This window comes from Saccopteryx bilineata, chromosome 1 (genome assembly GCF_036850765.1).
Source record: "Saccopteryx bilineata isolate mSacBil1 chromosome 1, mSacBil1_pri_phased_curated, whole genome shotgun sequence".
NCBI lineage: Eukaryota > Metazoa > Chordata > Mammalia > Chiroptera > Emballonuridae > Saccopteryx > Saccopteryx bilineata.
In genome coordinates, this window is record NC_089490.1 from 346,660,820 (window position 1) to 346,676,831 (window position 16,012).

The 16,012-nt window shown below is 45.6% G+C and overlaps 1 protein-coding gene across 4 annotated transcripts; it reads left to right on the top strand.

The window, feature by feature from the left end:
* Nucleotides 1–4,323: 4,323 nt before the first annotated feature.
* On the top strand, nt 4,324–15,155 carry KCNE3 (potassium voltage-gated channel subfamily E regulatory subunit 3). 4 transcript variants are annotated; one of them, XM_066250162.1, is made up of 4 exons: nt 4,383–4,412; nt 8,184–8,241; nt 9,433–9,547; nt 13,346–15,155. In XM_066250162.1, the coding sequence occupies exon 4, from the start codon at nt 13,359–13,361 to the stop codon at nt 13,656–13,658; it is 300 nt and encodes a 99-aa protein (XP_066106259.1). In that variant the 5' UTR covers nt 4,383–4,412; nt 8,184–8,241; nt 9,433–9,547; nt 13,346–13,358; the 3' UTR covers nt 13,659–15,155. The 4 variants fall into 4 exon arrangements, with proteins under 4 accessions (XP_066106251.1, XP_066106259.1, XP_066106242.1 ...); XM_066250154.1 differs by lacking the exon at nt 8,184–8,241 and having other exon boundaries at nt 4,324–4,412; XM_066250145.1 differs by lacking the exons at nt 4,383–4,412; nt 8,184–8,241 and adding an exon at nt 4,942–5,123.
* Nucleotides 15,156–16,012: the final 857 nt, after the last annotated feature.

Sequence of the window (16,012 nt, forward strand, 5' to 3'; positions counted from 1 at the left end):
CACAAATAGTTATGCTTTATGGAACACAAGCTATGTGCCAGTTACCAAGTGGAGCACTTTACATATAATATCTTACATCAGGGGTCCCCAAACTACAGCCCGCGGGCCACATGCGACCCCCTGAGGCAATTTATCCAGCCCCTGACGCACTTCCAGAAGGGGCACCTCTTTCATTGTTGATCAGTGAGAGGAGCACAGGATGCATCCTCTCACTGTATGTGAGTACTGTATGTGGTGGTGCCGCAAAGCGAGTTGTCACTCACATGCAGTACTATTTCGGGTGACGCGGGACACACGCATGCGTCACGGCTCCAGAAGTGCATCATATCACTTGTTACGGCTAGCAGTGACAAATATGGACCCGGACATTGACCATCTCATTAGCCAAAAGCAGACCCATAGTTCCTATTGAAATACTGGTCAGTTTGTTGATTTAAATTTACTTGTTCTTTATTTTAAATATTGTATTTGTTCTCATTTTGTTTTTTACTTTAAAATAAGAAATGTGCAGTGTGCATAGGCATTTGTTCATAGTTTTTTTTTTATAGTCCAGCCCTCCAATGGTCTGAGGGACAGTGAACTGGCCCCCTGTGTAAAAAATTTGGGGACCCCTGTCTTACATAATCCACACAACCATAAATTGTAGGTATCGTTGTCCCTATTCTACAGATAAAGAAACTAAAACTCAGAGAGGTTAGGCTTTCACAGCCAGTAAGTGACAGGACTAGGATTCAGTCACAGCTCTGTGGGACCCAAAAGGCTGTGTTCTGAACCAGTGCCACCTTGCTGCCTAGGACACAGCAGGTGTGAGGATGAGGTGGGTAGAAGGGGTCACCAAGATCTTATCTCCCGACGCCACCTATCCCACCTTTGCTCCACCTTTTCCAGTGCCCTTTCCACTGTCTGCACTGCCTGCAGAGGCAGGAGAAGAGTGAAGCACAGAATGATAAGAAAATGTCCTGAGGGTCACAATGGACAGGTCAAGAGGAGATAAGATCATGGAAGCACAGACTCGGGCTCCTAAAGATTAATGGAATAAAATAATTTGATGTGATCATTACATTTCCTCTGTGAGTCATGCTGTATTTTCCCTGGTGAACCAAGCTTCTGAGACTGTTGACAGACACCGTCCACACTAACCCTACCTCCCAACCCTTCTCCCCCACCTATGAGACAGACATTGGGTTACATCCTGGCTGTTCTTTGGTGAAAATATACACCTGGTCTGCGTTCTCATAGTAATTACAGTCTAATAGGAAAGGCAGACGCCAAATCAGAACACAGATAAGTAGATGACTAGGTTGAGTTCTATGAAGAAAACAGAGAACTGAATGGATGATGATTCCATTTACTGAGAGAAGATTAAGGGGAGCCAGGGAAGGAAGTCAAGAGTTCCAGCCCCAACATGTTATCCCAACAGAGCTGGCAAGTAGGTAGTTAGATACAGGAGTCTAGTGTTCAGAGGAGACGTCTGGTCTAGAGGCTGAAAAAGCATCCTGTTATCCTTTCAGGCTTTCTCAGATCTATCTCTTTGTGGAAGCTTTCCCTGATAACATAATTCCTAGTAATCTTTCCTCTCATGACATTCATTCATTCAACAAATTCTCAGTAAGGTTTACTCTGTGTTGGCTTAATGCCTTCAAGAAGCTTATGTTCTATGCGTGGAGTCAAGAAATAGAGTAGACAATTATAACACAGTTGGGCAAATAAGTTCGTAAGATTTGTGTTATTTGATTTTGCTTACTTCTATTGCTAAAAATGGCCACTACCAAGGTGAATGGCTGCTGCCAGGTGAAATGGCTAATTACCTTCCTGCTTTGGAAGGGGCTCTGTTATGCTAATGTGTGCTGGAGGTGGGGTTTTCATGCCAAAAAGTTTTAAGAGAGGAAAAAGGAGAAGGATGGAGGCCATGTTTTAGCAGAGTGAGAGCAGAGAAGGCAGCCAAGATGGCAGGGTGCTGAAGGAGAAACCAGTTTGTGCAGAGAGAAGGAGATGGGGAACCAGAGGGGACTGAGGCTGGTGGGAGGCCTTTGATTCTAGGAAAAACTAAAAAATATTCTACTGGTTATGGAACTGGAGAATGTGTGAGCGAGTTTTGGTGTGTTTTTACTTGCCTGCCAGATGAGAGGCTAGAATAAAGGTATAGCCCACCAGGTTTTGGCTCCATTGTTTCTTTACCATCTGTCTAAATCTAATGGGAACCTGCATGTGAATGGCCAGGATGGTGGCAGTGGCCCCTGGCCTTACACACAGAATGCTAAGTGTTGTACTCAAGGGAAGAGCAAGGGGCTATAGGAGAATGGGCCTCTGTATCAGCCAGGTCTTGTAGAAAATATATGGACATCTCATGTCAGTAATTTGAGGAGGCTCTATCCAAAGGGTTGGGCAGGGAGCAGAGCAACTAGAAGGGGTGGTGAAGTGTCCTGGGGCTTAAAAATTTAGACATTATTACCTCATCGGGCCTCAAAGGGAGACCAAAGCAGGTGGCTATAGAAATCCAGAGCTGAGGAGACTACTGAGTTTGGACTGAAGACAGGCGCTGTGAGCTTCAGTTGAGGGACACAGAGGAAAAACAGCAAAAGATTTTTCAAGAATAAATTAAGCCCTGGCCAAGTAGCTCATTGGTTAGAGCATCATCCCACTATGCCAAAATTGTGGGTTCAATCCCCAGTCAGGGTACAGACAAGAATCAACCAGTGAATGCATAAATAAGTGGGACAACAAATGGATGTATTTTGCTTTCTCTCTCCCTTTCTCTCTCTCTCAAATCAATTTAAAAAAAGAATAAGTTAAATATATAAAATGATGTTAGGTGTTATTGAATAACGAAGCAGGGAGGAAGGTTGGGAGGACAGAAAAAGGAAGGGATTATAATTTGTAAACAGGATGATGCCGTGCTGAGAAGGTGGCACTAAGCAAAGACTTCAAGAAGTTGTATCTCTAGGTGACTTGTCCCCTGACGTAGTCTACCCCTTTCCCGTGTCCTCCTTGACCTAAGGTTAGACCCTTGTCTTGCACTTACTTGGAAGGTTCTTCTGAGACTACGGTTTCACCAGAACAGGAATTCTGTTTCATGCTTCATTTTCTCTTCTAATAACAACAGAAGCTTCCACTTTCCAAAGGCCCCTTGGCCAGCTGCCTTCTTAGCAGAATTCCTGCCCCATCTTCAGTCTAGAGAATGGGAAGTAGAGGAAGCCCTAAATTTCTAAACAACTGAGAAAGGGAACAAAGATTAAGCATATACTTTATGTCTCCAATAGACACAAGAACCAAAAGGTAGAAGAGGCAGCTTTTGTTAAAATGTGAGAACATCCTAACAATCAGAGCCTCGGCTGCCTCAGAGGCAAGGAGTTTCCTGTCACGTAGAGGTGTGGAAAAGAATCTAGACAATTTCACTTTAAAAATGAAATATGGAGGATTCTTAAGGAAAGGATTTGGCTAGAAAGGATTTTGACTCTAAGAGTCCTTCCAACATAGGTTCTACCACTAAATCATTCTAGAACTCTAAGATTTGTGATTCTAAGACTATGATTCTAAAATTTTATTGGAACAAGAGATAATCCCTATCTTCAAAGAACTCACAACCTAGTAGATGAGGTGGGCAAATATTTACTTTTGATAACTGTACTAAATAGGCCTATGGAGTAAATTCAAGGCCCTGTGCTAGATGTGGGAAGGAGCCCTAACTGAGCCAGGGCTGTTCCCTCAAGGTTGATCTCAAGGACCACTTGCATCAGAATCGTTTGGAAATCTTTTTTTTTTTTTTTTTAATGCTAATTTCTGGGCTACATTCCAAATCTCCTGAATCAGAACCTCTGGAGTAGAACTCAAAAGTCTACTTTACAAAGAGCTCCAAGGTGAGTTTTAGGCAGAATGAAATTTGAGACCATGCCCAGGCTCAGGATGACTTGAGAAGTAATTTCCGGTCTGAGAAAAGAGAGTGGCTGGGTCAAAAGTAACATGTTTTGATGATGATGAGATTAGCAGTTTTGTACAACAGTCCCTCCATGTGGTAGGTTTTTTAAAAATGATAGCATTTCCTAGATGTAATCTGAGATTCTGTGATTGAGGGTATGTGCCTCAGATGTCCTGAACAGGTTTTTGTTTGCAAGGGAGCGAGAGCTGGCCTGTTTGTTATTAATTATTCCAAGGCCATATGCTGGTAAAGAGGGATCTGATAAGGACTCCCCACAGAGTCTCTGAGAAGCAGTTCCCAGCCACTGTCCACTCCCCTGCTCTTAGCCACCTGGCCGTTTCCCAGCTGTTTGTGGGTGCTTCTCTTTTCTGGAGCCTGCTGAGTCACCAGCAAAGAAGTAGTATGTAGTTTGAGTGAGCCTAGTGGCCACAAAGTGAAGAGTGTTCTGGGACATGGAGGGACCAGTGAGGTGTGTGGATGGACACCGGTTGTCTGGGTATGTTTAGAACTGTTGAAACTTGGAGGGAGGAGACATCAGTTGGGGTGAAGGAGAGAGAGTGGTGTAGTAGATTCCGAGTCTAAGCTGTGCCACTAACCTCCTCCGGGAGCCTGGGCAATTCCCTTCCCCAAACTGGGCATCTGTATGAGAATCCGATTTCTCCAGTGACCATTTGGCTTTAATGCTTTGGATTCGAAGATCTCAATAGACCCTATCCATCACCCATTTTATCGTAAGGAGTCCAAGGCCCAGTGAGGAGAAGTGACATGCCCACCACCACGCAGTCATTATGAGCAGAGCCTTATTCCAACAGCAACCAACATTCAGCCTCGCTTTCTGGAGACTGGGCTAGCTGAAGCGAAGCGAGAGGCTTTCAGTCCCTGGTCCAGGAAGCAGGCGCTGCAGGGGACGGAAGGGTCGGAGCCCACAGCAGGGTGAGGCCATGCAGCTGGGCGGAGGCGCCCGAAGCCAGCCCGGGGAGAAGGGGGTGTGCTGGGGGGCAGGCGGGGCCAGGGGGAGGGGACGACCTAGGGAAGGAAAAAGGGAGCAAAGCGTGGGTCTGTACGCACTGCTGAGGGGGCACAGGGCAGTGTTGGATACGGGCTGCGCACAGACGGGCCGGCGGAGCGCAGTGCTGTGCACCCTCCAGCACAGGACGCGGTGTCCCACGAGCGGATCCGCGCCCCTCGGAGCTTTGCGGAGAGGCAGGTAAAGCGCATCTGCAGGGTTGGGAAGGTTGAGCTGGTGCGGGAAGTATGAAGATAGCTTCTCACCTCCTTTAAGACCTTGGAGCCGAGAAGGGAGACGGCTCAGATAAGTAGCCGAGCCTCCTCGGGACCGAGCAGCGGTGGTTCCCGGGGCCGCACGTGGGAGTGCGGAGCTGGGCTCCTGGTCCACCCTCCCCGGAAACCGTGGGGGCTTGTGGAGGGCAGCACGAAAGCTTCTTCCACATCCACAGATAAGCAGCGAACACCTGTGGGCCAGCAGCGAGTGCACACTCGGAAATGGCACTCCGGGACCCTTTGCGGGCTTATTGCTTGGCTGGAGCCTCTATCTCTGCAGAGTGATGTGCCCATTGGCTACTCCCCATTTGCAGCCCAGTCCTGGGAAAGCCTGGGGAACCCCAAAAGCGTCTTCTGCTGCTAATAACATAATGTAGGCTGCCAGTCAGGAAAGGAGTTCTAGTTTACAGGTTGTAAACATATGCACATTGCCCACTAGGTTTATATCTTGTGCTTTCTTTTCCTGGATCACCACCCGGAAAATGGGCCTCAGGGTCCTGTTCCCGGTACACTCCATGTGACATGAAGGGATAGGGGCCTAGACCTGGAAGTCCCTTTTCTAGAAAGTAGATGAATTCAGACCCTTGCCTGACAACCTATGGAAAATATCTCCTTCTATCTTCCCAACCTACTCCTTACCAATTTTTATATGTGGAAACTGAGGCCTAGGGGGAGATGACTTGCCCAGGGAACAGAAAGAAGAACCCAAGTCTCCTCACCCCTAGCTCAGGGTTTTCTCCACTTCACTACAAAGGGATAATATAAGTGTGTAAGCTGCACCCACACCCAGCAGCTCTGCTTCTACAAATGGACAAGACCCCATGCTGGAGCCATTGAATCTGCTTTCACATTTTCTTGACTCCTTGAGATAACCAACAACCTTATTCATCCTCACTCACTCCACACTTCTCAGAACACTTTTCTGTTCACAAATGGAATGGGTAGATGCTCAAAATACATACTAAGAGGAAGGCGAGACAAGAAACCCCATCTTATTAATAGGGAAAATGAGGCCCAGAGTGGAGAAGCCACCTAACCAAGACACATGGCTAGACACATTGGCAAAGTAGGGCAGGTCTTTGGATTCCCACTCTAGTGTGTTCTCCATCAGTGACAGGACTATAGAATGGTAGCCTAAATATAAAGTGATTATAGGACTGATCAGAGAGTATGAAAAATAAGGAAGACTTCTGAAGAATCAAGAAGAATAATATGCACCTCTGGTTTTCTTCTGAAGGTAGGAGAACCAAAAGTGGGGAGGAGGGACATAGGTAGGGATGGCTATTCTTCATTATATGGTGGTGGCTGAGTGGGCAAGGAAACAAGGTGACCAGGCTGTCCAATAATTATCTCTTATGATTATATAATACTTAGCAATCTCTAAAACACCTTCCCTTCTAAAGTCTCCTCAAGTTCCCATGTGAGGTAATTAGGCGTAATTATCCCCATCTCATGGATGAGTTTCAGAGAAAGTAATCAGAGTGCTCAAGGTCACATAGACAAGCATACAGCTAAGATTAGAACCATGAAAGGAACACTTGAAAGGCAAGATCACAGGCTGGTGACGGGGAGTTGTGTGTGTGTAGTGGGTGGGTATGTGTGGCCACACCCTGGGTAGGTACACAGGGAAGAGGGTTGCAAAGCCACTACCGGTGTTTTGGGGCCAAGAATATTTGCCCTTTGGATTAAATGGGGTCCATGTCAGGGAATGTCTGGGCTTCCAAAAGAGGCTTAGAATTCTTCCTCTTCTGACTCACTGCCCCACCTGACTGAGGTGGTTTCTCTCCTTTGAACCTCCCCTTTTCCAGACCAAATGGAATCTGTTTTGGCCTGGCCTTGAAGTTGTTTTTAAAGTAATGTAAGCTGTTTTTATGAATGGGCATGTGTGAGCTGGAGGGGGATGGCCTAATAAGAAGAGACATTAATTTATTCTTCAGTGCCTGCTATGTGCTCAGGCCCGGAGAATAAAGAAATGTAAGAAATGTATGATAGGTCCCTCCCCTCACACCCAACAGTGAATATATAATATATATACATATATATAGTGAATATATATATAGTGAATATATATATAGTGTATATATATAGTGTATATGTGTGTGTGTTGTGCCTGTGAGAAAATCTCACTAAGATACTCAGTTCACCCTTTAGATCACAGCACTACATCTCCTTCCCCAAGTTAGAGGTCAGGCGAGGTCAATTCAAGAACATTTAGAGAGACTGGGTTAATGTGCAGGAAATAGTAGCAACAGAATGTGGAAGAAGAGAGTGTGCCCGTCCTATTCAGGAAACCAGGAGCTGGTCTGGAGCAGAAATGGCTATAGGAGAGGAGACTAGACAGGAACTTACCATTTGCCTCCTTACTGGATCCTCAGTAAAGATTACTGAGAATCTGTAATGCAGGAAAAAACATGGAGTTAGAGAAAATGATGCCCAGGACACAAGGAGGCTGTGTTTGGTGTGATATGCAGCTCAAATATTAAGGAATGTTGCCATTCGTAGTGAGAAAAGCACCCAAACAGCACTCCCAAAGACCAAGGCTTGCGTCCAAGCTCTGCCAGGTCACTCAACCTTCCTGAGCTTCAACTTCCCCATCTATAAAATGGAGGGGCTGGCCTAGAGTCTAGATATACTAAATGATTTTTAGAATCTATTTCAGCGTGGTCAGTTCCTTCCTTGCTGATCTATCTTCTGTTTCAAGTTAAGGCCTCGGTAGGGCAAGAGCTCTGTCTCCCTCATCATTATGATCTTCATAATCAGTGACTATCTTGAAGAGAGAAGCCAAGGAGCTCAGAAAGAGGAACAAAATTCAAAATGTTGCCAACTGCCAGATCCCCAACTTGGGACTCAGAGACAGGTCATACAGAAGCATCTTGTTCTCTCTGCCTCTCCTGACCCAGCAGGACAAGATGCCCTCGCACCCAGCTCCTCTTTCCCACCCCAATCCAGCATCTAAAGATAACTGTGGCTTCTTTTCTTCCCCCAGCTGACCCTAAGCATCCAGGTCTGCTCAGAGAGGTCCTGGAAAGAGGTCCTCTTGAGGGGTAAATAGTTTCATGAACCTTTACTCCTCTCACTGAACCTCACCTCAAAGTCTGCCCTGTCCCCCACACTGTCCCCTACACTGTCCCCCATCCCCACTTTCTGCACAGATTCTGTCTCCTCCCCAGGCTAGATCACCCCAGCAGGTAAACCGTTAAGAGAAGAAATGAACAAGTCAAGAGATTCGGTTCTCAGTATATCTAGGCTGGAATATTAAGTGTGTAACTCAGTCCCAGGGCTCACAGTCCTAACTTGTGAGGAAAAAGGTCTGCAGCCTTCTCTAGCTTATGATTTGAAAGGCTCTGGAAAGCCCCCAAATGCCTGTTCTACCAGCCTATCTAAGTCTCCCATAATCTCACGGTATGGTTTGATGACTCACACCCTCATGGGATATTGGAGCTGACCAGAACTCTGCAATAAAACCCTTTCAATTTATAAATGCAGACAGAAGTGGGGCCCACAAAAGGGAAGTCACATGCCCAAAGTCACACAAGTAACAGCTGAACTGAGTCAGCTCCTTGGGTTTCCATTTCCTTCACATGTAAAATGGGGGAGGTTAGACTGGATGGACTCTCAAGGCCCTGCCAGCCTCTGTTCTACAAAAATAAAACCACCACCGTGCTGGCATATTTTTCTTCTTTAAGTTTCACATACCTGAGCTATGCTACAGGTAGTGCTGATGCTGTGACCATGTTTATACCCAGTTTATCCAAATAGGTGATTGGGAATATGTTTGTCCTTATGTAAAATAACCCAACTGCCACCTGCCATTCTGCCACTTACACAATTCCTTTGGCTCTTAGGCCCTTTCAGCCTTTCAGAGGCTCCCGCTGAGACACCAGGACCCTTTAAAAAGGAATGTTTTAGGCTGCACTATTAGCTGGTCCCTAAGCAGGAGTCCACATGTTAAACTGAGGCTCCTCATGAAGTCATCCAGTTGAGAGATTGTGGGCCTGGAGTTGGGGGGCAGCAATCAGATGTCATTTAGCCACTATACAGTTCCTATAACGTTAACCCTGGGTGGCCTGATCCGGCCACTGCAGGAAGGGGAAGGGAAGCAGAAGGGGTCAGAGCCTACAGCAAGGCTATTGCACAACCCTTGGGGCCCAGCCCTCGGTGATCCACCCTAGTTCTGAAGTTTTTTCCTATGTGTCTGGTTCCTTCCTGTTTCTGCCATCTCTTCTGCTTTCCAGCTCTGGGCCTTTCCAGCTCCTGAAGTGAATACTGAGACCCCAGGAGTTCAGAGACATCTCGAAGAGGCTGAGGGGCTGAGACTGACTCAAAGCCAGAGAATTTGCATGCTATTTGGTGAGTTTTCCAGATTCGGGTTGCCCTTTCTCTACCCTTTCAGTTAAAACCACCCCTGTAAGGATATCTAAGCAAACTGGTACCAGTGACTGCCCTGGGAAAGAGCCCTGGACCATTAGGAATGGGGAGACTTCACCTTCATTGTATGTCCTGTGTGTACATATTTACGTCTCAAAAATGAAAAACAGATTTTCATCTTAATTGAAAAATATGTTTACATTAAAACATTTAAAAAATCTTCTTCACCATAATAAAAGTATATGCTCAAGCAAGCTTGAAGGGAGGCAAGGCAAGGAAAATAATCTTTTTTTTAATGTGTTTAAAAAAACATAAAATTGATCACATGAACTATTTTTAAGTGTACAGCTCAGTAGCATTAACTATATTCACATTGTTGTACAGTAGTTTTCTAGAACCTTTTCATCCTACAAAACTGAAACTCTATACCCACTGAACAACTCCTTATGTCAGGGGTCCCCAAACTACGGCCCGCGGGCCACATGCAGCCCCCTGAGGCCATTTATCCGGCCCCCGCCGCACTTCTGGAAGGGCACCTCTTTCATTGGTGGTCAGTGAGAGGAGCATAGTTCCCATTGAAATATTGTTCAGTTTGTTGATTTAAATTTACTTGTTCTTTATTTTAAATATTGTATTTGTTCCCATTTTGTTTTTTTACTTTAAAGTAAGATATGTGCAGTGTGCATAGGAATTTGTTCATAGTTTTTTTATAGTCTGGCCCTCCAACGGTCTGAGAGACAGTGAACTGGCCCCCTGTGTAAAAAGTTTGGGGACCCCTGCCTTATGTTAATCTTTTTTGATAGATGAGGAAAATAATGCCCAAACAGGGTGAGAAATTTATTTCTCTCAAAGTAGGCTCCTTCAAGCACTTACACCACCTGTCTGTTGTCTTACTTGTAAAACTGGCTGAGGCTTCTTCCTCCCTCAACCCTTGCATTAGCCATGCCTCCCCCCAAAATGCCTCTCACATCACATATCTGTCCCCCCCCCCACCTTGTCATTCCTAGACTCTCCCCCTCCTCTCCAACTCAGGACTCAGAGTGTTCCAGCCGAACTATTTCAAGACCCTTGTCACTGGATGTTCTGCCTTGAGACTTGCCCCTAATCCAGTCCACATAGCAGCCAGAGTGTCCTTTGCAAGCACAGATCTAATCCTGTATCCCCTGTTTAGTTTACTGTTTCATAGCTCTTCCCACCACAGGATAAAGTTCTAGCTCGGCAGTCTGGCACTCAAGGCCCTCCATGACCTGAGTCAGACCGGTATCTCCATCCTATATCCTATCGTATCCTTCCATACACCCTTTTTTTTTCTTTTCCAAGTGAGAGGAGGGGAGATAGAGAGACAGACTCCCACATGCACCCCCAACCAGGATCCACTCAGCAACCCCTGTCTGGGGCCAATGCTCTGCCCATCTTGGGCCACTCTCACAACCAAGCTATTTTTAATGCCTGAGGAGGTGGCTCCATGGAGCCATCCGCAGTGCCTGGGGCCAATGTGCTGGAACTACATCGAGCCATGGCTGTGGGAGGGGAAGACAGAGGGAGAGAGAAGAGGGCAGGGTGGGGTGAAGAAGTAGATGGTTGCTTCTCCTATGTGCCCTGACCAGGAATCAAACCCCAAACACCCACACACAGGGCCGGTGCTCTACCACTGAGCCAACTAGCCAGGGACAATACATCTTATACTTTAGCCTCTCTATGCTACTTTCTATTCTTTTAAACATTTTATATGATTTCTTGTCATACCTTTGTCTGTTTCTTTTTCTTGCCTTTTCTACTTCCTAAAAACCCTTCAAGGTCCACTTAAATGCCCCCATCACTAGGAACTCACTCCGAGCTCTGACTAAAATTCATCCCTTCTTCCTTTAGTAGACCCTGGCTTGTTTCCTGTATTATAGAAAAGCTGGCAATGTGCCCCTAAGTGCAGGGACTGGGTCTGAGCCTGCCCAAGAGTGGGCCTCCATAAATGATGACTGGCTGAATGATTAGTTGAGCCATTAATTTCATTGTGCTGTTCCTGCTTTCCATTGGCCCATCTGAGGGAAGAAGAAGGCACAGATTTCTTGCCTGACAAAGTGGGTTAGTAGATGAGAATCTATACCTCCTGGATCTTAGTTCAGCGTGAGCCCTTGTCCTCTCCTGCTCCTCCACCCAGATAAGGTAGCTCAGGTGCTATATAGCATCAGGCCCCAAAAGCCTTATAGGGAATGTGGGTCAGTCCTGGGCGATTGCTGTATTACTAAGATTCTTACCCCCCAAATTGTGCATTTGTAGAGCTGTTTGTGAATACTTATCATGGTCATAACTAACTGTCATCTTGTGACAGATTATTAACCTTCTGGTTAATAATCGGGTTTGTTAACTTTGGTTGGTTGACAAATCTGCTCGGACAAAGAAGGGCTTTGGAACCCATCAATAAACTCTGAGTACTTGGACTGTGGAGAAATCCTAAAGTGGCCAGTCTATCCTGAGAACTCCCAGCCAGTCTGAAGGTAGACTGCCAGGAAAGGAGAACTCCCAGCCAAGCTCAGGATATCCCTCTAGAGTTGGGGGAGAGACACAGCCCTGCTGATCAGAAGCATGTGGTCTGCTTGATACCTTTATCAATAACAAGAGAAGGCTATACAGTACCTTGTATGTAAGTGCTGGGGCACAGGGAAGCCTGTGATGACAGAAGCTTGTAGAGTATGGTTCAGGGATGGGGAGCACGCAGTGAAGGTTCCCAGAGGAAGTGGGTGTGGAGCCTTATTTAAAGAGAATGACATATAATTTCTTAGAAGCTAGGATATAATACTGTCGGGATGATTTTTTTATATTATAGACTAAGGATCTCTGAGAAGAAGGAAAATGAATATTTATTATCACCTATTATATGCCAGGTACACAGTGGTTGTGTTGAAAGGCAGGATAGTTGAGGTGCTGTGTCTTCTCTCTCTGGGGCAGGTAAACCCCCAAACCAGACTGAGTGCCCCTGTCACACCCCACCCTCAGGCCCAAGTGTGTTCTCTTTTCTAGTGCCTACAGTGCTAATCAGCCTTCCTCTCCTTCCCCAGCCACCTCCTTTCCAAAAGAATTTCCAACACACTCATTTCTAATAGAATCCTAAATAGCTAGGATCCTAAACACCTAGAGTGTTTGGGATATAGAATGCTTGAGAACTCAAATGACCCAGCCTCTGGTTTCAGGTAGGGTGAAACCTAAGCCATCCCCGAACATCTAAATGGCATCTGGGGAGTAGAAGAAAGAACTGTGCTGAAGGGGAGTTCTGAGGAATATCTTCCAATAATGCCACACAGTTCTGCCAAGAGCTGGCATAAAAGTCAGAGGAACTCTGAGCTGACCATCAAAAAGCAGGACTCTGTCTCAACTCTACCTCTAAATGTTCTCTGGGATCATGGTCAAGCCACTTACTCTCTCTGGGTGCCTGTTTCCCTGTATGTGAAACAGAAGGAGTTAGATTAAATAATCTCTCAATATCTTCTAGCCTAAAGCTCAGTGACTTACAGAATCCCCAAACAGGACAGATCAACATGGGTTATAATGGCCAAAGAGGGCTTTATTCCAAAGGTACTTACTGAGCATCTATTGAGTCATAAGTGCTTGTACACAGCAGTGAGTAAAGCAGGCATGGCCCCTGCCTTCACCGAGCTTGCAGTCTAGCGGAGAAGACAGACAAGTAAACAAGAAGGATAAACTGTGATATTGGAGCCTGAAGGAGTGAGGAGGTCATTCAAGCTGTAGGTAATGGAAGCCATCCTTTCTCTTTTCTGTTGCCACCAGAGTCCCTGTTGCTATGGAGACCACCAATGGGACTGAGACCTGGTATGAGAGTCTGCACGCTGTTCTGAAGGCTCTAAATGCCACTCTGCACAGCAATTTGCTCTGCCGGCCAGCGTCAGACAACCTGACTGAGGAGCCGAGGACCAGCCTACCTGGCCGTGATGACAACTCCTACATGTATATTCTTTTTGTCATGTTTCTATTTGCTGTCACTGTGGGCAGCCTCATCCTGGGATACACCCGCTCCCGCAAAGTGGACAAGCGCAGTGATCCCTACCATGTATACATCAAGAACCGTGTGTCTATCATCTGATGCTAGAACCTGGGATGGCTGTAGATCAAGACACATGAGGATTGTCTTCTGGGGCCTTCAGAACTCAGCTATGGATTGCATCAGGCCTCAGTGTTCCTATCTGTACAATCAACAAGAAACTGTACTAAAGGATGTCATCATTGTGCTGGGAGGAGATGGCAGACCTGGGCCTTCTGGAAAAGGACCGTTTCTCAGCAAAGGTAGACTTGATAGACAGTAGGAACCATGAACAAATATAGAGAAGTAGAAGAGATAAGAACCAATGACTGGTCCAGTGGCTGCAGTATTGGGGGCAGGTGGATAGAGACTTGAAGGAGAAAAGGAAGTTGTAACAGAGGAAATGTATCAGGAAGATGTACTGAGGACACATTTTTTTTGTGTGTTATCTTCAAGGACTATAAAACAGCAATGATTATCTCATATAACAGATAGGTATAATGTTATGTATATTTGTTCACATAATATGTTTTCAACCCATTTAACAGTTGTGATTATACCCTCCTGTTAGGGAAGTTGGGCCAGTGCCATTTGGCCCATTTGGGCCAGAGCAGTACCATGACTAGAACTCAGGAATTCTGCCTCTTTGCTCAGTGCTTTTCAAATTTCTGTGCCACACAGTAATGGATCCAGGCCTAAGAGTCATACAATTCTGGGAGCCTTCCTAAGAAAAAGAATTGTTTAGATATCCTACTTATGCAAATATTACAGAAATGTATTAGCATGTTAATATATTCCTAGGATCCCTCCTAGGACCTTAAGAAGGAGCCGCGCATGTGTAGGGCTCATTAGCTCCATGGTTCATGTGCCTCCAGCCGCGTCACAGCCGTCACAGTGCCTTTCCCAGCCATGAGGTCTTCACTAATGTAGCCTCTTCCATTTTGATTGAGTTCTGTGAGAAATTTTCTGATACCAAGTTGAAATCTGCCTCTATAAGATTATTATCACACCTGGAAGATGATCGTATTAAAAGAAGCCGAGTGCAACTCAGGTAGTTGGTTCAGGGAGAAGAGCACCAGTCCTGCTTCTGGCTCCTGATATCTGACCCTGGCTGAACACCTCTCTCTGATCCTGTTTCCTCTTCAGCACAGTGACACAGACTTGAAAGTCTTTCAGAGCTCTGCCAGTTCTGACAGGCGAGGCTTCACGCACAGTCGTTTGAACCATAAAAAACTGCTGTGTTTATGGGTCAAAAATAGCTGAATATCAATAGTTTCATATGGTTAAAGCTAATCTGTGCCATGTGGCAGGTGAATACATGCTACACATCCCAGGCTGGACCCACTGTTCAGTTTGATTTCTATTTGTGAAATCTCCATGCGGTCTCCAAAAGGCTCCATCAAAACATACATTTTCACGTATAACAAACACTCAGAAATAATATTTTTATTTCAGTTATCTTTGAAGAGAAGGATTATGGGTATTATTCCCTTTTTACTTTAAAATTTTATGTACTATTTTGATTTCTTTGACCATAAGTATGTAAGTTGTATAATAAAGGAGGAGAAAATATTAAAATAAATGCCTAGGTGTTTCTTGACTGGAGGATCACAGCTCACGTTTGCTCCCATGAGCAGCTGTGTTCCCTCCCTGCAGATGTGTGCCATGCCCATGTGTGCTCGGGCCTTCCTTATCCCTTCTTGAGGGAGGAGCTTGGAGAGCTGCCTAAGAAGATGTGGCGTCTAGGAAGACAACAGACTCAGGAGTCTACAACTGAATGGGGCTTTCGGGACCTCCCAGCCCCAAATCCCAAATAAAAAATGGAATACAGTCAAGTGTAAGAATGAATGGGCAGGTGACAGCTGCTTGTAGAGGTTTGAGAAATGAGATGAGTAGATCTAAGAGTCAGAGAAAGGTAGAATTTGAATTGGGCTTTGAAATATAAGACAAATCTAAATGGGCAGAGTGAGTGCAGGGAACAAGACAAGGGAAGCTTGGAGACAGAAACAGGGCAAGGCTGCCCTCCTGAATAAGCACGAAAGGGGATGTTCTGAGAGGAGTGTGGGGCAGTCACAAGATCAAAAGAGTTGCTGCAGACAGCAGAGCAACTCCAGGGATTCTGGGCCTGGAACTACTTACTTGTCTGGATTCACAAAGTATGGGCTCAGTATATCTCACACACCCGGGGTTGGACTAAATAAAATTCTAGGATTTTAAGGTGGTATAATTTAAACACCCTAATATTCTATGATGCAGCCCTCCCCCACTGTACCTCACCCCAACTGTTTGGGGTGCTAGCCCACTCAGAGGCAGATTGAGGTCGGTTGAGGCCCTGGACACAAAAGAAAATATTGGGCCCCTTAATAAAAAGAGAGAGAAGGAAAATAAAAATATGCATTAACCACATTTTTAAATAA

Coding starts and splice junctions, on each gene's coding strand:
- KCNE3 (XM_066250154.1), top strand. CDS start 13,359: ATGGAGACCACCAATGGGACTGAGACCTGGTATGAGAGTCTGCACGCT.